Below are 16,594 nucleotides of genomic sequence, written 5' to 3'. Positions count from 1 at the left end.
TGACCCAGTCTTGACACCCAAACAAGCGCCCCTAGGGATGCATGCAGTGTGATAAGCCTTCCATGATCTAGACGCGGAAATATCGGGGGTCGAGAAGGATTCAGCCCTGGGAGACTCTAACCTGCCAGAAGCGTAGCAAGTTGACGAGGATGTCATTGGCGGCTGTTGTGGTTGGCTCGCCAGAGCAACTTGGTGGGAAGCGTTAGAGGCGCAAGCGCCGTAGTTTATGTATGATCCTGGTGAGCTTTAATCATGTCCAATCACGCGGCTAACAAGTCGGCTCTTTCACTCGCGCTGGCGTTTATGCAAGAGGGTGGAAATGTCCCCTCCCTTAGACGACATGGCGTCTTGGCATGGAGGAGTTGAGAAGAGAATGACTGGTCATTTGCCCTATCGTCATGCTTTTGAGAGTTTCTCTTGCATGTATAAACAAAGACGATCCTTCCCAAGTGTCTAGGGGCTTTTTTGAAAAGTCGGTATGATCCTTCGACAAGAACGATAACCCAACGGCGGCGGGGTGATGCTCAGCCATGTTCTAAGCCGTGGAATGGACAAGGCTTATCCTTGTTTTCAAAGCTTCGGCCATCTTTGTTGAAATTGCGCTTGTTTGGTCAGGGCTGACACAAAAGCGCTGCCAGTCTTCAAACAAAAAATAGCAAACGTGATGAGAAGAGTGATTGTCGACAATAACCAAAGTCCAGAAACAATTGACAAAGTGCGGTCAGGATGTCTCGTCCGCATGCAAGTCTTGCAAAGCCCAGAGTTGACGCCATTGGCTGGGCCAGACAACCTTCTCTTGCAAATCGAGCATATACTTGGGCGGCTACAGCACAACTGTGGATGGCTGAAACTGCGTCGTAGTGTATGTCTGGACAAGGATCAAAGCAGGGGGACTAGAGTCAGACTCGCTTGAGTTGAGAAGGATCGGAGACAGTTGAAGAAGTGGCTGGATCGTACAGACAAGATATTGACTTCTCCTGCGAGATTGTGACTGTTTATTAGCCAACCGAGCATCGAGTCCACCTGCTCGTCAAAAGCAGGGATGAGGCATTGGTGTTTGCAGTATTCCTGAGAATGACTGGCATATTGTAGCACCCAGCATGTCACATAATGGGTACCGCACCCGTAACTCTGTTGATGAATGAAGCAGAATTATTTGTTCATTCGCAGTGGACACGAACATGAGTGTCCCATGTGTCGAGATAGAGGGGAGAGAGAGTCGCCTGAAACAGAAGTATAGATATCGCGTCTATCTCTGCACCTTATCAGATTCGAAAAACAAGACCTGTTTTGCTCTTCGGGGGAAAATACAAGGTGAATGATTTCATCAAGAAAACCAATCGTTGTTTGCTGATACGGATAACTTGGTGATGATGCAGGGCGTGGTGTAAGTCACATCCATAGAAATGGAGGTAAGGACGCATCGACGCCTCAGGCACCCCACATCGTGGACAGACCCAGCGCCTGGGCACGCACACCTCAGGGACCTTGGTACTGTACCTATAGGTACTAAAGTACCTAAGGTAGGCACCACCACTACTAAGTTTGCAGAATGAGGACCCGAACTGATGGTGCATTTCCATAATTTCATGGATGCCCAGAATTGATCTCATATACCGGCTCTTTCATTGCACGCTGATTCATTGTTCGGATCCAAAAGACCGCAGATTCAAACGAATTGATGAACAAGGCCTTGATATTGAGTTGTATTTCGCTCTCGACAACTTCCGTCCATCCGCCGTCCGCCCGCTCGCACATGAAACTTGAGCCCATGTTCCCCAATCCTTCGCTCATTAGGTTGGCAGCCATAATCAAGGATGGAGCCGCCGAGGAAGAAGAGACCTAAAAGGAATGACGCTCGAATTATCCTGCAATTCGTAGGTTCCAGCCACCAAGAAGCTCCAATCATAACCTTGGTCGTTGCTAACTGGCTGGACTGTATAGGACTATGACTGTTTCTATGCACAGGTCTTCGAGAACAAGGACGCAAAGCTCAAGAAACTGCCGTTGGGCGTTAAGCAAAAGAATTGTCTAGCGACCTGCAACTACAATGCTCGGGCTCGCGGTCTCACAAAGCTTATGTCCGTCTCTGAAGCGAAAAGACTGTGTCCAGAGCTTGTCCTCGTCGACGGCGAAGACCTTACCCCCTTCCGTGACATGAGCAAGACCCTGTTCAACTTCTTTAAAAGCTTTTCGTGGAATCACAAAGTTGAACGTCTGGGATTTGATGAGGTGTTTATGGGTATGTTGCCATCTCCCACCCTAAACAAGTTATAGTGTTGGCTAAGACCACAATGCTCCCGCAGACGTAACGGATATCATTGAGTACAACTTATCCTGTCTCAACTGGGCATTCCTGGAAGATTCCTTCTTTTGCCTTTCCAAAGGTGACCCTGAACGAGGATTTCACTGTGATGTGACGAGCATTGCCGGATGTGTTGAAGGCTTATCCGATTCCACCCCTGACCTTAGCAACCCAGCCTATATGCGCCTCATCTTGGGATCACACTTTGCTCAGTTCCTGCGGCAGCAGGTGGAAGAAAAACATGGTTTTACATCCACTTGTGGAATCTCTACTAACAAGATGCTCAGCAAACTTGTCGGTAGCAAGAATAAGCCTCGGAACCAGACGACACTAATGGCTATTACTGAAGACGAGGTGATCGCCTTCGTAGACAGCCATATATTGCGAAGGATCCCAGGGCTAGGGTTCAAAACTGTTCTGTTACTGGGTACTCAGGCTGGTGCTGACATGAGTAAAGGTGTTTCCGAGATTCCAGAGTTGAGTGACAATCCTGTGACAGTTGCCGATGTGCGCCTCCACCCTGACATCTCGCCCGGAGCAATAGAAAAACTACTTACTGGTCCTGGGTCAGAGAAAGGGGTAGGTGTACGAATCTGGAGCTTACTACATGGAGTCGATACAACTGATGTTAAGGAAGCCAGTGATGTGCCAACCCAGATCAGTATCGAAGATACCTATAAGGGCTTAGATACGCTGGCACAAATAACGGAAGAGCTACACAAGCTATCGTGCTCACTCATCAGGAGAATGAGGACAGACCTTCTTGTACCTGACGAAGGGGCAGACACTCCAGGGGCACAAAAATGGATTGCCCGACCAAAGACATTGCGATTATCGCTCAGGACATGGGCGTATCTGCACTCAGCGCAAGGCCAGAATTACAGTCGTGTCTCTCGATCTGGGTCTCTACCGCCTTTTATCTTCGATTCCAAAGATGACATAGCTCATATCGCGGAACGGCTTGTTAGTGAAGCTCTGTTGCCACTGCTCCGGCGTCTGTCTCCGGAGAAGGGACAGCGATGGAATCTACAGATGCTCAATATATGCGTGGCAAACATGGTTGTTGGTGCAGCGGATGACAAGACAGGAGCAGGCAGGGATATATCTGTCATGTTCAAACGTCAGGACGAAGTGCTCAAGCCCTTTCAAGTGATGGAAGACAAGCATGTCGCACAGAGTGAGGAAATTACACAAACGGTGTCAGAAGGCGACGGTGAAGAAGAGGAAGGCAATGATTGGGAAACGGGTGACAATGCATTGTGTCCTCTTTGTGGTCATTGCATTCCTTTGTTCGCTGTGTCGGCGCATCAGAGATATCATGAAATGGAAGGGTCTGAATAGGCATGCAGTGTCCCGTGTGCTTTGACCATGATATTTCCCAGGCACAAGTAAGATCTGTTCTTTGCTTCTTTGCTTCTACGCTTTCCTACCCGTACTATTATAACCTTGAAAGGCGCCAAAAGGAAAGATATGTGATGTTCTACACACAAAGTTTCCAGTTGCAGATCGATTTTGCAGCTATCACGCGGCGCGCCTCATGCTCACCGATGGCTCGACCGAAATACGGTAACACAGCTCTCTGATTTGTACATCGATTAGCCACGATACACCGGGTAGTGAAGCCGATGGTCTTTGCGTGACACTAGTAGCTCGATTGCTTTAGGATGTTCGACTGAATGACAATGTGGCGGATATACTTGATCGTTACAATATTGAACTGGAATCAGGTTCAAAACGTCAATACTTGGATAGGTATATCCGCACTGTTAGTTTGACGAATGCTGGGGTCGATCATGTCTTTCACTCAGACATCTCCTTATCCATTTAAGAGCCCAATGGATACTGAACAACCTCCGTCCGGGTTGCGAGTAACACAACGTCGCAGAGTTGCAGCCCCCTTCAGCCAGAGGTCAAAGTATTCTTTTTTTTATGCAGTGATGGTGTTGATGAAAAGTATGTTGGAAGCTCAGGATAAAACGAATTGTTATAATAGAAGATGATAACAACAATCAAAAACGTAAATAATGTCGAGTTTCACTGACCTGACCGGTCACATGCAGTTACATGAGGCCCGTAACGAAGTGAAGCGACCCGGGTCCATGCCTCTCTGCCTACCAATACGTACAATCAATCATAGGTACTAGAGGAGCAGGTGCACGCAGTGAGCCGAATGACCCCATACACATCGTACATTGTGACACTTCTGCACCCGCGTTTGCCCCCCGTCTGCGGGAGCTGGGTACCTACCTAGGTAGGCGAAAGCTCTTTGAGGCAATGGTGGTATATAGGTAGGTAGATATGGAGTTGGCTGACCTAACTGGCACTGGCACTAAGGCAGCAGCAGTCAGTCACATTCGGCTGCCAGCTGGCGACACTGCCAAAGCCTCTGGTGAAGCATCATCCTGAAGGTGCACCGCATTCACTCCTGCCTTTTGCCTTCCCTGACTTCCTTCCATTAGGTAGGTTGTCACCTCGCTGCCTACCTTCCCACTTTCCTCTATATCTTCCCTTCTCCCGTAACTCCTTCCTTTCACGAACTTCTTCCTCGCTATACCCGCGTTGTAAACATGCAAAGCAAGAAATCTGCTGCGGAAACCACGCGACTATATCCGTATCTTTCCTTCCGCTTGGCATGTTATGCTGTCTTCTCTTTTTCTTTCTGTCTGTCTTCTATTCTCATCCGACCGACCATTCTCTGTTTGTAACTTCACTTTCGTCGCTACCACCGACGACTGCTTCTGGTGCTTTTGGTCGTTCTCTTTAATTGTTCGCTCGGCTTTGCTATACCAACTGTATCGAGCCCGCCGTCACTGGTTCACGACTTCTGTTTGACTGACTTGATTATACGTTTCCTATGGTTGAGATGCCTAGCACGAGACACACTTCGGTCTGAGAAGCAACTTAAACCCAGGTGTTTTTTGTGTTGATCGTCTGCACCTTTCACTGATACTACGACTTGACGCAACTTGATCATCCTTCGACACTCAAAGCACCCATACTATCACGACCCTTACCTCTACAAAAGGAAAGGAAGACTATTTGAGATCGATAACAGGAAGTATCGACAGACATCCATCTTACTCAAGCAGATTAGTCAGTCATCTAGCTTTCCAGGATCCCAAACACCGAAATCATGGCTCGAGGTGGACGAGGAAGTCCAGTCCCTCGCCGGCCAGTTGACCTGACCGGTGTTATCTCTATCGCCGAGAAGAACGACTTGACAACTCTTATCACTGCCATCACAGAGAAGCTTCATAACGACATCAGCGTCATTTTTGATTCTCCTCCAGTTACACCTACTTTGGGAGACTTGGGCGATATCGGCCATCATCACTGCCTGGCCTTGTCACTCAAGACAAATGGAAAAGAGAATGTGAAACCCCGAGCTCCTTCCAAGTGCAAACCTGTAGCAAAGGTGCCGCAGAAGGCCGCTGATACAAGCCAGTCCCCAGATAAGGAGAACTCGGAGAGCAGCATGCCTCAGCTGAGGGAGCTTAAGAAAGAAGCTCTTATCTTCTTCCGAAAGTGGCAGTCAATCTTTCTGCAGCGTCTTCGCGATATAAGTGTCATGGAATCAAATGGTTCTCAATCTCATAGTCGTGGCCGCGGACGTGGAACTGCACGAGCTGTGCGAGGTGGACGTGTGGCTCGTGGTGGGAGAGGGGCTGGCCGCGGAGGTGGAGGCAATGGAGGTGTTGAAAGCCTAACACTGGCAACTGGTAGGTTAACAAAAGTTCCTTGACATGTTGCCTTTCTCTGTTGAAGGCATATAAGTGTTTCCGAAGCTAATGTTAACCAGGTACCCCCCGCACCCCTTCAAATCACATGGATCGCGAACTCTCTCGCCGTTTCCCCCCTATTCCAACTTCCCTCTGGACTTTGCCACTCGATAAGCGCAAACAGTTGCTGCACATCTCACTTTTGATTCTTATCTCTCTTCAGGAGTATACTGCATATGCTCGTATGACTCTTCTGAACCTGACCTCATCTCTGAATCTACCCCTGAAGGTGCTTCATGAGGAAGAGAAGCGCATTGCGGAGGGTTTCAGCCAACTTGCAGTTGACGCAGCCATTGAGCAAGCGTCTGAACCGGATCAAGATGAGAATAAGCCTGTCCTCAAATCAAAGGCACGCATCGCTGCCATGACTGGACCCTTCCGACTTGGAACACAGCTCATTGCTGTCGGTATCGGAACTCCCCATGGTGGGCTCGGACTACGTCTCCCAAACGCTGCTGGTCTTCTGGGACCTATGGCAGATAACGGCCCTTCTACTGGCTCGATGCTTGGAATTCATATGGCACGGCCCACTGAGAAAATGATTGAGTCGTTCTCTCGAGACATTCAGGACTTTGGACTTGTTCCTACCCGCGGAGGATTTCAAGGGGATTATGTTGATGCAAAAGCTATCCCAGCCAGCTGCCGACGATTACGCTTGGTGATTGCTATGAATGGTTGGGTCACAGACAAGGATAACCTCATTGGACCTTGGAAGATTCTTGGAGATAATGGGGAGGTTTACGTTCTGCGATGGGAAATGAACGTCCTCAACAACATAGGTACTGCCCTCGAAACGGTTGTGAAAAGTTCAGCCTGGGCCGCTGCCAAGAAAGCCATATCTTCGCGAACAAGTACGTTGAGAGTCCTTATGATTGGCGAGAAACACTGACATAAAATAGTTTTCACCAGCCTTATCGAAGCCACCTGGCCAATGGAGCTCATGAAAGTGAGCAAGATCATTGATAACCCCTGGAGCGTGGGCATGGTGCGTGCTGAGAAAGCCGGTGCGATACTAGCCGACGCTGTAATGCGCAGCAAGATTCAAGGAGACCGTCCTGTATCCCTTATTGGGTTCAGCTTGGCAGCAAGAGCTATCTATATTTGTCTGATGATTCTTGCTGAGAGGCGTCAGTTCGGCCTCATCGATTCCGTCGTCTTGATGGGCACACCCGCTCCTTCGGAGAGCCGGGTTTGGTTGACCCTCAAGAGTGTTGTGTCTGGTCGGCTGATCAACGTCTTTTCAGAAAGTGACTATCTTTTAGGATTTTTGTATCGTACATCCAACATTCACTTCGGCGTAGCAGGCCTGCAACGAATCCAGGGAGCAGATGGTGTCGAAAACCACGACGTTAGCAACCTTGTGAACGGACATTTGCGTTACTCCACCCTGGTTGGAAAGATTCTCAAGGACATTCACTGGGAGGACCTGGACCTGAACGCCTAGAAAGCGGAGAAGCTGCGCAGGACCACTTAGAACGAGAAGAGTGTTGGCATCATATTAGTTGGGGCTGTACAGGATGGGAGTATATTTGCTAGTGGAACACCAACAAGATTGCAGAAGCGAGGATTACATGCAAGATTAGCACCAAAATGCATTTTAGATTCACATTCCCATAGGAATAGGGTGGTTATTGACGATCTCTTTCTTTGTATGAATCTTGTAGCCTCTAACTCCCTCAATTCCAAAGCCTTGACATAGTGCAGCACTCCTGTTCCGCCCCTTATGCCGATGTGTATGCTAACAACTACCATGCCGCATCCTGCATGCATATGTACTTCTATATGCTCTAGTTGAGAAGTAGTGAACCTAAGCATCCAGCCATATTGAGCAAATCAGGGATCCAATATGTGTCTATTATAGACGAGATGCAATGCTCTCTCTTCCCTCCTTTCACTCCATCTTCTTCTCATTTGGAGCTGTGCCTGCTTATGCAGTAGCATCTGACGGTTCTACCCTTGAAGGCCTTGACTTCTTCATGCTCTATTCGTCTAGAACTTCTTGGCACTCGAGTCATATATCTTTTCTCTTCCCCGCCATCACCTAGATTATTACAAAACGTGGTATCGTACACAATAGGCCCTCCTCATTTTGCTTTTCTGTCATGTAATTGAACATCTTCTTGCTTGCCATAGGCGAGGATGATTTGTGTTTTGTAGTCATCGCACAATTGCAGCCATGGGAAGCCCCTCATGTAAGTAATTGGTCCTTGAATATTTCATCCTCACGTAGGAGGGGTTGTGCCAAGCATGCTAGGAACTTGCTTTCGAATGAGCCCGCGAGCACCTCGCCCTTCGACGCGAGGCATGCCTTGGATAGAACGAGGCTCACGCATCAATGATCTATCGAGTCGTGCAGGCGTCCTCGTCACGACTGTTCGATACTCCCCTGGAAAGTTTCCCTTGGGCAACGGCACTGATGCAGTCCGCCAGATATGATCGGACGTGTCACCAAGCCAAGCAGGTATCTTGCTGTTGGGGCCGCCTCGAGGAGGGGCATAGCCCCCGTAAGTAGAGGCGCCATGGGATGCACGGATGGTGGAAAGGCGGGAGAGACCGGTCGATAACCCGGAACGGCCTCGGGCCTTCTTAGCCATGATGATCTCGTCAAATATACGGATCGAGGCGTTATTGGCTGGCTGCATCTCTCGGTCGTGGATAAACTCATTGAAGCCTTTTGAGTTCAGAGTTAGTATTCAGACCGTTCAAACGTTAAAGAGGTGTGGCCAAAACTTACACTGTGTTTCCCGCATCATAGTAGCATAGTCGTGCTGATCATGCGGGAGACTTTTGATGAAACCATCCATATCAAAGGCATACAGCTGACCGTTTGCTTTTTGCTGTTTTGAAGGTCGTCCAAGGTACTTGCGGTATGTATACAAAAGACTTGCAAGACAGCGAACAAAAGCTGCTCGGATCCGGTCAGGATGGAACGCCTCGGGGCAGACAAGCGAAGCATGACCCAGACATCTGCCGTGGGAGAAGATCTTGCAACCTGTGCACTTGTAAATGCCATCTCCCTCGGCATGGTCATTGCAAATATTGCAGATTGATGTGTTGTCCTTGGGGATCCAGTTGAAGCAATGGCCTTCGACCCAAACTGTCGTCTCTGTGTTCCGGACAGGCTGAATCTGCATACTGGGCATGATGGTTGATGCCGCAAGCGTTGACTGTGCGTAGGTTGAAGGTGCATATCCATTCCCGTAACCACCACCGCCGCCGCCGCCAACAACGGAGTTCTGAGAGTCCACCGAGATAGCTGAAATTGACAGGTTTGCTTGATGGCCGTTGAGGAAGGGGAGGTTTGGCTTGTGGTATGGCGGGTGCTTATCGATGCCAAAGGAGGAGCTGCGCCGCATCTTTTCTTCGCCAAAATGTCCAGAGCGCTTCTCTCGAAGAGTCGCCGCCAAAGCAAAGCCAGAGTCACTTCGAGAAACGGGGGTGGAGGGCATTGGCGGGAAGTTTATTGAAACAGGGGATACAGACGACTGAGGGCTGGTCTTACCAGACTTGCTTGTGCTGGGTCTGTCCGATTTACCATTGTCCACCTTGGCCGAAGCGAAAGCATTGAACAGTGGTGGCAGGACCTCATTTGGCGGGTCTGGCTCGCCAAATCCCGACGAGCTCTGGGTGACCCATTTGCCTAGAGTACTCTTGGGCGTTGCGGATCTGAAAAGGGCGGCATTCTCAGTGGAGAAGGCATCATAGGGGAAAGATTCCATGGCATAAGGAGGCGGTCCAGTTGTGACTCCATATCGCAGTTTGTGAGGCGCCGCGACCTGCAGAAGAGACATGAGTTTCCTTCGGGCCTGGCGCGGAAGTCGCACAGGTTGTGATGTAGCATCAATAGTATCCTTGTCCAAGTCAACAAGGACATAATCGTCCTCAGGCAGTTCAATTCTATCGTAACGTCGCTCAATGCCAACGATATAGGGGCAAGGTGCTTCGAGAGCCGACAGAAGTCGCGCAGGGAGGACGGGAATGAAAATACTCGACCATTTCAGAGGGTATAGCAGATTTGCTAGTGCATGACAGGCGAGGTGCAACATACTGGTGTGAGAGGACAGGAATATGATTCGGGATTCGGCCATAGCATACTCGAACAGAGCGACAATGTTCTCGAGTGACAAGCAACGGAAGAGGGCGTAGAGATCGATTGATCTTGAACCAGGAATTTCGTTGTCTGCCTCCTTCCGAGCATAAAGGCGCAATTCGCGCACTCCTAGTTCGACCTGAGTCTTGGATCCCAGGGGGTTGAATGCCTCGGTGCATAGGTTTACGACATATCGCTCGAGGGGTTGCCAGCGTCCCACGCTGGGTGAGCTTGGGGGAATTCTCAGGACACCCCCATCTGTCATGGGGGTAACGATAGCCTTGAGCCATTCTTTCCAGAAGGACATATTGGCTGCGTCTCGGCCCAAAATACCATATGCGCGTGGCGTCCAGAGTCCGCTTTCGCCAGCAGTGAGACCCTCGATCTTAGACGCGGCTCCGTGTCTCAGAGGCCTAAGCATGTCTGTCATGAGGGTAATCTTTTCTTCCACAGTGCTAATTTCATCTTCGAGCCTCTCACGTGCTGGAGAGCCTGACGGGATTGTAGGGAGTTTTGCAAGGAGCTGTGATAGATGGGTGCGTTCGCCAGCCAAGCGAACTCCCAAACTCGCTGCCAGCTCTCGCTCTTCTTCAGACATGTGACTTTGACGCCATTGCTCGCACTTCTTTTCCACTTCCTCTGCCACCTCAGCATTAAGAGCAGTCCAGATGATAATAGTTATACCGTATAGCTTGGAATTATCGTCCGAAGTCATAGTAAACCCATGCCATGTAGATCGAGGTCGGTCATCGGACGAAACAATCTGAATATCGTTGGGAAAAGCAAACATGGGCACATAGTCAGGAAATTTCCCACGTCGAGCAATCTCATCTGTAGCCTCCTGGGGAGGATATCGGTCAAGAAGAACCGGCTCAAAGCGTCGTTTGAGAGGATGCATATCGGGGTCGGTGTTAAGAGGTTCGGGGGGTGGAATTACGGAGTTGTAATTGCTGAGTCGTCTCGTGGTTCGGATTGAGGCTATCATTATAAGTTAGCGAACCTCTCTGTATTTGCCTGACAGTTTGATAAGATCAAACTCCAGAGCATGGTGAGAACAAACCTGCGCGACTGGTGCTGATCCTGTTGCTGGGTTGTTTGCGCACACTGTTCATATCCCTAAAGCTCATCTTGCGGCGGATGCTACCCTTAATGCTTCTGAGAGGACTCAGTCTGCCGCTGTCGCTTTCCTCTGCCTTGATCCTCTCCGCCCTAGGATTCACCATTGGTGCACGAGCTTGCACTTTTGCGCCCGCACTAAACGTCAAGTCCTCGAGAAATACCTCTCTCTCAGCGGCAAATTTGACCAGAGCCTTATCAAAGTCGAAGTCGCCCATCAGCATAGAGCCTTCACCGAGGATGCCGCTGGGACCGGCATTTTGGCCATTGGTACTACTGTTGCCATTGCCATTACCGTTGGTATTGCCAAAATTAGGGGGGTTTATAGCACGAATAGTGGCGCTGCTGCGGTTACTTTTGGTATTGCCGTCTGTCTCGTCGAGAGTATGTATGGAGAAACGGTCGGTGAGAGATATCCGAGAGAGACGATTGGCGGAGCCCTGGCGTGAGTGCCGTGCTTTTGCTCTTGGTTGGTCGCCGTTTGTGTCTTCATCCTCAGACTCGCCATCCTCGACAATGGTAGACTCGACGGGAACAACAACGGGGGCCGGCTGGGAGTTGGGATCGTGGTAGGACACCGACTCTACGCCGGCGATCCAGAAATAGTCGGCGAGAGGGGTCGATGAGTTCTCCATGACATGTCAATCGTAGTGTTTGGGCCGCAAACGGGCGGAACAGAAGGGAATTGAGGGTCGCAGGCAAAAGCTATCGGGCCAGTTGCCAGTGTAGTCTGCTTGACTTGCTGTGGTTTTGATCTGAAGAGGTGGGCGATCGACAAGACAAAACCAGGTCGGGTTGCTGGGGTTTCAGTTAGGTCATGAACGACAGGATCAGTGCCAGGGCTTTTTTTTATCAGGCGAGTACGAAGACAGCGATAACGGTAAGCTCAGCTGTGGGCGACTCAGGACCAAGCGAAGACCGTTGCTTTTCGAGGCCGAAATTGGGTCAACAATAGGCTCGGAATGCGGTAAGTACAGATGATGCGCTCGAGGAAACGCAGCAAGCAAATGCTGTATGTATGTGTAGCGATGAGCCAGTCGCCCAGAGCCGCTCCTGGTTGTACGTAACGGGAGCCAAAAGTTAGTTTAAAGTGGATGGACAAGCCAGCTGGAAACCGAACGGAGGGGATAAGGGAGATGCAAGAACTCCAGAAAGCCACCGAGCCCAAATGTTGAAGAAGAAAGTGAAGGAGTAGAAAGGGAAAAGGCCGTGATAAAGAGAGTAAGTAGAAGGATGAGATGATAAAATGGCACAACCCAACCCAACCCAGGAGGAAGAACGAGGATTCAGTGTCGATCTCTGCTCATACAGTAACTTTTAGGTACCGTATTGGGTTATCTAACGAGGAACGTGAATGAAGTACAGGTACTTGTGGACGTACGTTGGTATTGGATACCTCGTTTTGCAGACCAAAGACAGCGACGGAGCATGCATACAGTAGAATGTTGACCTGACCAAACCAGACCAGGGGGGTGTCGACGCACGCTAGAAACCTGGAGGAGGCTCCTTTTAGTGAGTGATTGACTGACTGAGGAGGCGATAGAGCGGGCGATTGATTGATGAATTTAGGGTCCAAGTCCCAAATCTTTCTTTCTAGGTTATCCGCGAAAAAGTTGGAGAACGCCGCGGGAGCTGCAGCTTCCTTTGGTGGGCGCCTGTTGCCTGTCCAGGGGTTTCCCGGGATGGCTGTCTAAGGTAGCTCTCTCGTAGGGGCTGCCACACAGTCCGTACGCCTAAAGCCGTGGGGTTGCAGTGTCGGGTGGCAGGGGGGACCTCTTTCTTAGGGGACCGACCACTGAGAAGTGCCCCTGATATTCAACCGCTCGGAGCGTGACGACTTCTACCATCCATCCATTCCTCTTAGGTGCTATCATGATACTCACCGCTGGCTTCCATTTGAACTGCAAACAATCACTAACTCACAGCATAGGAGCATATCCCACAAACCGGGGCTGGGACGACAAGGGTTATTGCATACATACATGGCATTATATGGATCATGCAGGTGAGTGAGTGAGCTGCAAAATCTATCGCTGTTTTTAACAGACCATAGATGTGCTTCCCTCAACAAGCTAGCAACAACAACAAATATCTATTATCTAACCTTTCATCGAGGCACTTCACAATTGCCCAAGCCAAATAACAGAATCTACCAGACGCACTTCTGCTGCAAGGTACCTGACAGCTAACTACTGGCTGACTGGCTTTTGGTGTGCTAAAGATATTGACCGATTCCACAAGCAAGCAAGCCGTCGATCTTGAGGCGCACGCCGTCGCTTTTTCCAAGCACTGCTATTCGACGGATGCACCCATCAACGGTTGGCCATCCACGTATCTAGATGCAGCACAATACATAGCTATTCACTCGGCTTTCTCTCTTCCTCTTCCATCAAACGACCAGCCTCAGGGGTTTCAGGCGAGCGCCAGCGAATCCACGGGCCATAATAGTTTTGTTGATTGATGCCTTCTCCCATCCATTGTGCTTATGTTCGAAGCCCACACCAGCATTCGTCGAGTCTGCTTCGGATATGGATATGCGCTCTTCACCCCCACCGCTCGTTCAACTCTTGTCGGTACAGTGTACATGTAAAGTCGCGCGTGTGGTATGCTCCACGATCATGCTGCAGACCAGGAATCGCTAGTTAGTGTCAGGTCTTATCCCCTGACCTCCAGGACGCAGGCCTCGGGGTGAGGAAAAACAGCGGAATGACTTACACCAAAAATCGCTGATCTCCCACCAAAGCCCGTCCGCTGTATTTCCTCACCCCCAAGGCAGGCTTCATGGGTGTCCCTCCCGTCCCCATAACAATGCCCACTTAGTCGCCGTCTTTGCTCCATCAGCTAAGGAATGGGGTGCCACATTATCCGTAGCTGAGCGAGCCAACATCCCAAGTGATGGTGGTGATGGATGTTGGTTGGAGTGCTTATTATCGACCATGGGTTCAGGTCTGCCTTCTGGACATATAAAGGAAACAACAGTCCTCAGCTTAAAAATACTTCTATCGCAAATGTCACGGTCCCGACGGGGCGGCCATGCTGCGGGTGCAACACTGCATACATACGATATGAGGCGTCAACAATATGTATGTATAGTTGGGCGTGCCTGCGTATGTATGCGGGATACTGTATCCGTCTGTATCAACAGGCTTCACCCAGCTGCATGCTTGATGCAGTGGACAGGTGAAAAACGGCACTCATCACCGATGGCGTCTGATGAGTTGTCCTATTATGTGATCTCCCCCTTTGTGCCTGATATCAGCCAAACCGAACTGTCAGTGCAGCAACAGCCTGATGTGCTGTCGTTTTGAAATGATGGATGGCCTCTCAAGGGTACCTGCCGTACAGATACCTACATACACTTCACTACCTACCTAGGTACAGAACAGCATGTTCCTGAGAGGCACGAGCATCCCGGCGAAGAGCATGAGACAAAATACTGTGTCCTCCAGAACCGGGACACGGTCAGGGATGGTCTTGGTTTGAGTGCGAGTCTGTCTGCCTGTCCAGTCCCCATTAAAGTGCGAGATCCCCCATTTGTATCGCCCCGGCCGAAGTCAGCCACGGGTTGCGTAACGGCTGTACGGGTGTTGGATAAAGTGCGTTGTGCCTATTCTCTGGAGCACACCGTGATAAATTAATGAGCAATTGAAGAGAGAAGGATGTGAAACCATGAAGCCCAAATACGTGAAAAGAATAAAGCCCCGATTGGAGGAGTCTCAGTGTCCTGTCCTCGTTTATTACCGACTTTTCGTGGGGACAATGTGTGGAGGGTGTGTCGGAAACACTACACATATCAAGATCGATGTTTGTTGGCGGGGACTCAAGACGACTTTGATCTTTCATTACTTTGCCTTGTCTGTTGGTATTTGTGATTCATACTTATCATTCAATATATGACCCTTGACTTGATTGCCTCTTTGAGATTGGATGTCATGAGGGGCATTGCTTTTTTCGTGGATTCTTTCATGAAAGCAGGGCAGGCGTTGTTTGGCCGCCTACGTCAGTTGTGTCTCCATCCGACTTGTTTAATTGGACCTTGACGCTATTATGGATGTGTGGGTGTACGGATACTCTGTAGTCCAGAGACTCCAGACGCCGTTGTGGTAGTAGTTAGCTTCTCTCCACATTCTTTGCTTCAATGGGAGCTGAAAACAATGCGAGAACGAAGTTAAACGGACACTTTTCAATCTGCTCGTTGCTCTTGCTTTTTGTTGGTACAACCCAGCGTGCGTGCGTGCGTGCGTGCGTACCTACCTTAGAATCCAAGGAAGGCTTGCCCTGACATCGTTCCTTCCGATCGACGGTCGAGTTGTACAAGGGAGGCAGGTCAGACGCTGGTGGTTGCCCGTCTCGAAGCCCAAAATTGACAACACCCTGTAGATCTTGTTGATGGAAATGGATGACTCTTGCCATTTACAGAATTTGATGCCGTCCTTGAGGCGAGGTCGTGATTGGACGACGTGCTTCCTTATTAATATTTCCAACTCCTGTTCAATTAAGGACGAATCTTTCTTTCAACCCCCTTTTCTTCTTCCTTTTACAGGCTCATTGAGAGGCTCAAGCTCAGTGATACCTCCCAATGAATATTCGATCCTGGGCCTATTAATTGACTTTTGAGGCGCCAAATTTGGCACCAGCGTCAATAGTCTAGGGGAAGTGGCCAAGAAAATCCTCCTAACATAGGCCAAAGTCAGGGCCAACGACAATGCCCCTGACGCATCTCATGGAATACGAAAGCACGAGCCACGTTGTGATGCAGGTACGGAGCATTGACGGTGATAGACGACACTCGACACGCGAGGGACGCCTCCGTAGTAAACACACTAATACACTAATACGCGAAGCAGACACGCTTTAAACATCCATTCTGCATCCACCCTCCACCCCATCTTTGTTTGTATGTACAGTACAGTATGTATGTGTACATGGGCCCTGCGTTGGCCAATCCAAGAGCCTTATTCAAGTCACCATCGACAAGACAGGAAGTCAAGAAAGAATCAGGATCAATGTGAAGAAACTTAGACATGGGGCCTACTCAGCCCTGGCACATCTCTCCCGAGTCGGCAAGTCCTTGAATTAACGTTCACACACTGTCTGATTAAGTAGCCACACCCTCACTCAAATCTAAACTTGGATAACGGATTATTTGCTACTATCCGTACAGAGGACTCATATAAATCTGACAGTCATCGGGCCAGCTCAAGTTGATCATATTATGATGGCCTAGCCCACTGCTATCTTTAGCAAGCCATGAGCCGAATCTAATACAAACTCGATCTTCTGACACATGACAACTCACCTTGT

General features: G+C 49.6%; 3 protein-coding genes across 3 annotated transcripts; 2 read left to right on the top strand and 1 right to left on the bottom strand.

Moving 5' to 3' along the window:
• Window positions 1-1,817: 1,817 nt before the first annotated feature.
• J7337_006989 (uncharacterized protein) lies at window positions 1,818-3,646 on the top strand (the record flags this gene model as incomplete). Its single annotated transcript, XM_044824648.1, has 3 exons — window positions 1,818-1,877; window positions 1,945-2,242; window positions 2,307-3,646. 3 exons carry the CDS (start codon window positions 1,818-1,820, stop codon window positions 3,644-3,646), a joined length of 1,698 nt encoding a protein of 565 aa, XP_044680305.1.
• A 1,792-nt stretch (window positions 3,647-5,438) lies between these two features.
• Window positions 5,439-7,528, top strand: J7337_006988 (uncharacterized protein; the record flags this gene model as incomplete). The annotated part of the gene is made up of 3 exons (XM_044824647.1): window positions 5,439-6,024; window positions 6,105-6,935; window positions 6,984-7,528. The coding sequence occupies 3 exons, from the start codon at window positions 5,439-5,441 to the stop codon at window positions 7,526-7,528; spliced, it is 1,962 nt and encodes a 653-aa protein (XP_044680304.1).
• A 778-nt stretch (window positions 7,529-8,306) lies between these two features.
• J7337_006987 (uncharacterized protein) lies at window positions 8,307-11,925 on the bottom strand (the record flags this gene model as incomplete). The annotated part of the gene is made up of 3 exons (XM_044824646.1): window positions 8,307-8,755; window positions 8,819-11,152; window positions 11,235-11,925. The coding sequence occupies 3 exons, from the start codon at window positions 11,923-11,925 to the stop codon at window positions 8,307-8,309; spliced, it is 3,474 nt and encodes a 1,157-aa protein (XP_044680303.1).
• Between the last annotated feature and the right edge of the window lie 4,669 nt (window positions 11,926-16,594).

This window comes from Fusarium musae, chromosome 5 (genome assembly GCF_019915245.1).
Source record: "Fusarium musae strain F31 chromosome 5, whole genome shotgun sequence".
NCBI classification, from domain to species: domain Eukaryota; kingdom Fungi; phylum Ascomycota; class Sordariomycetes; order Hypocreales; family Nectriaceae; genus Fusarium; species Fusarium musae.
This window is presented reverse-complemented; position numbering and strand designations above follow the sequence as displayed.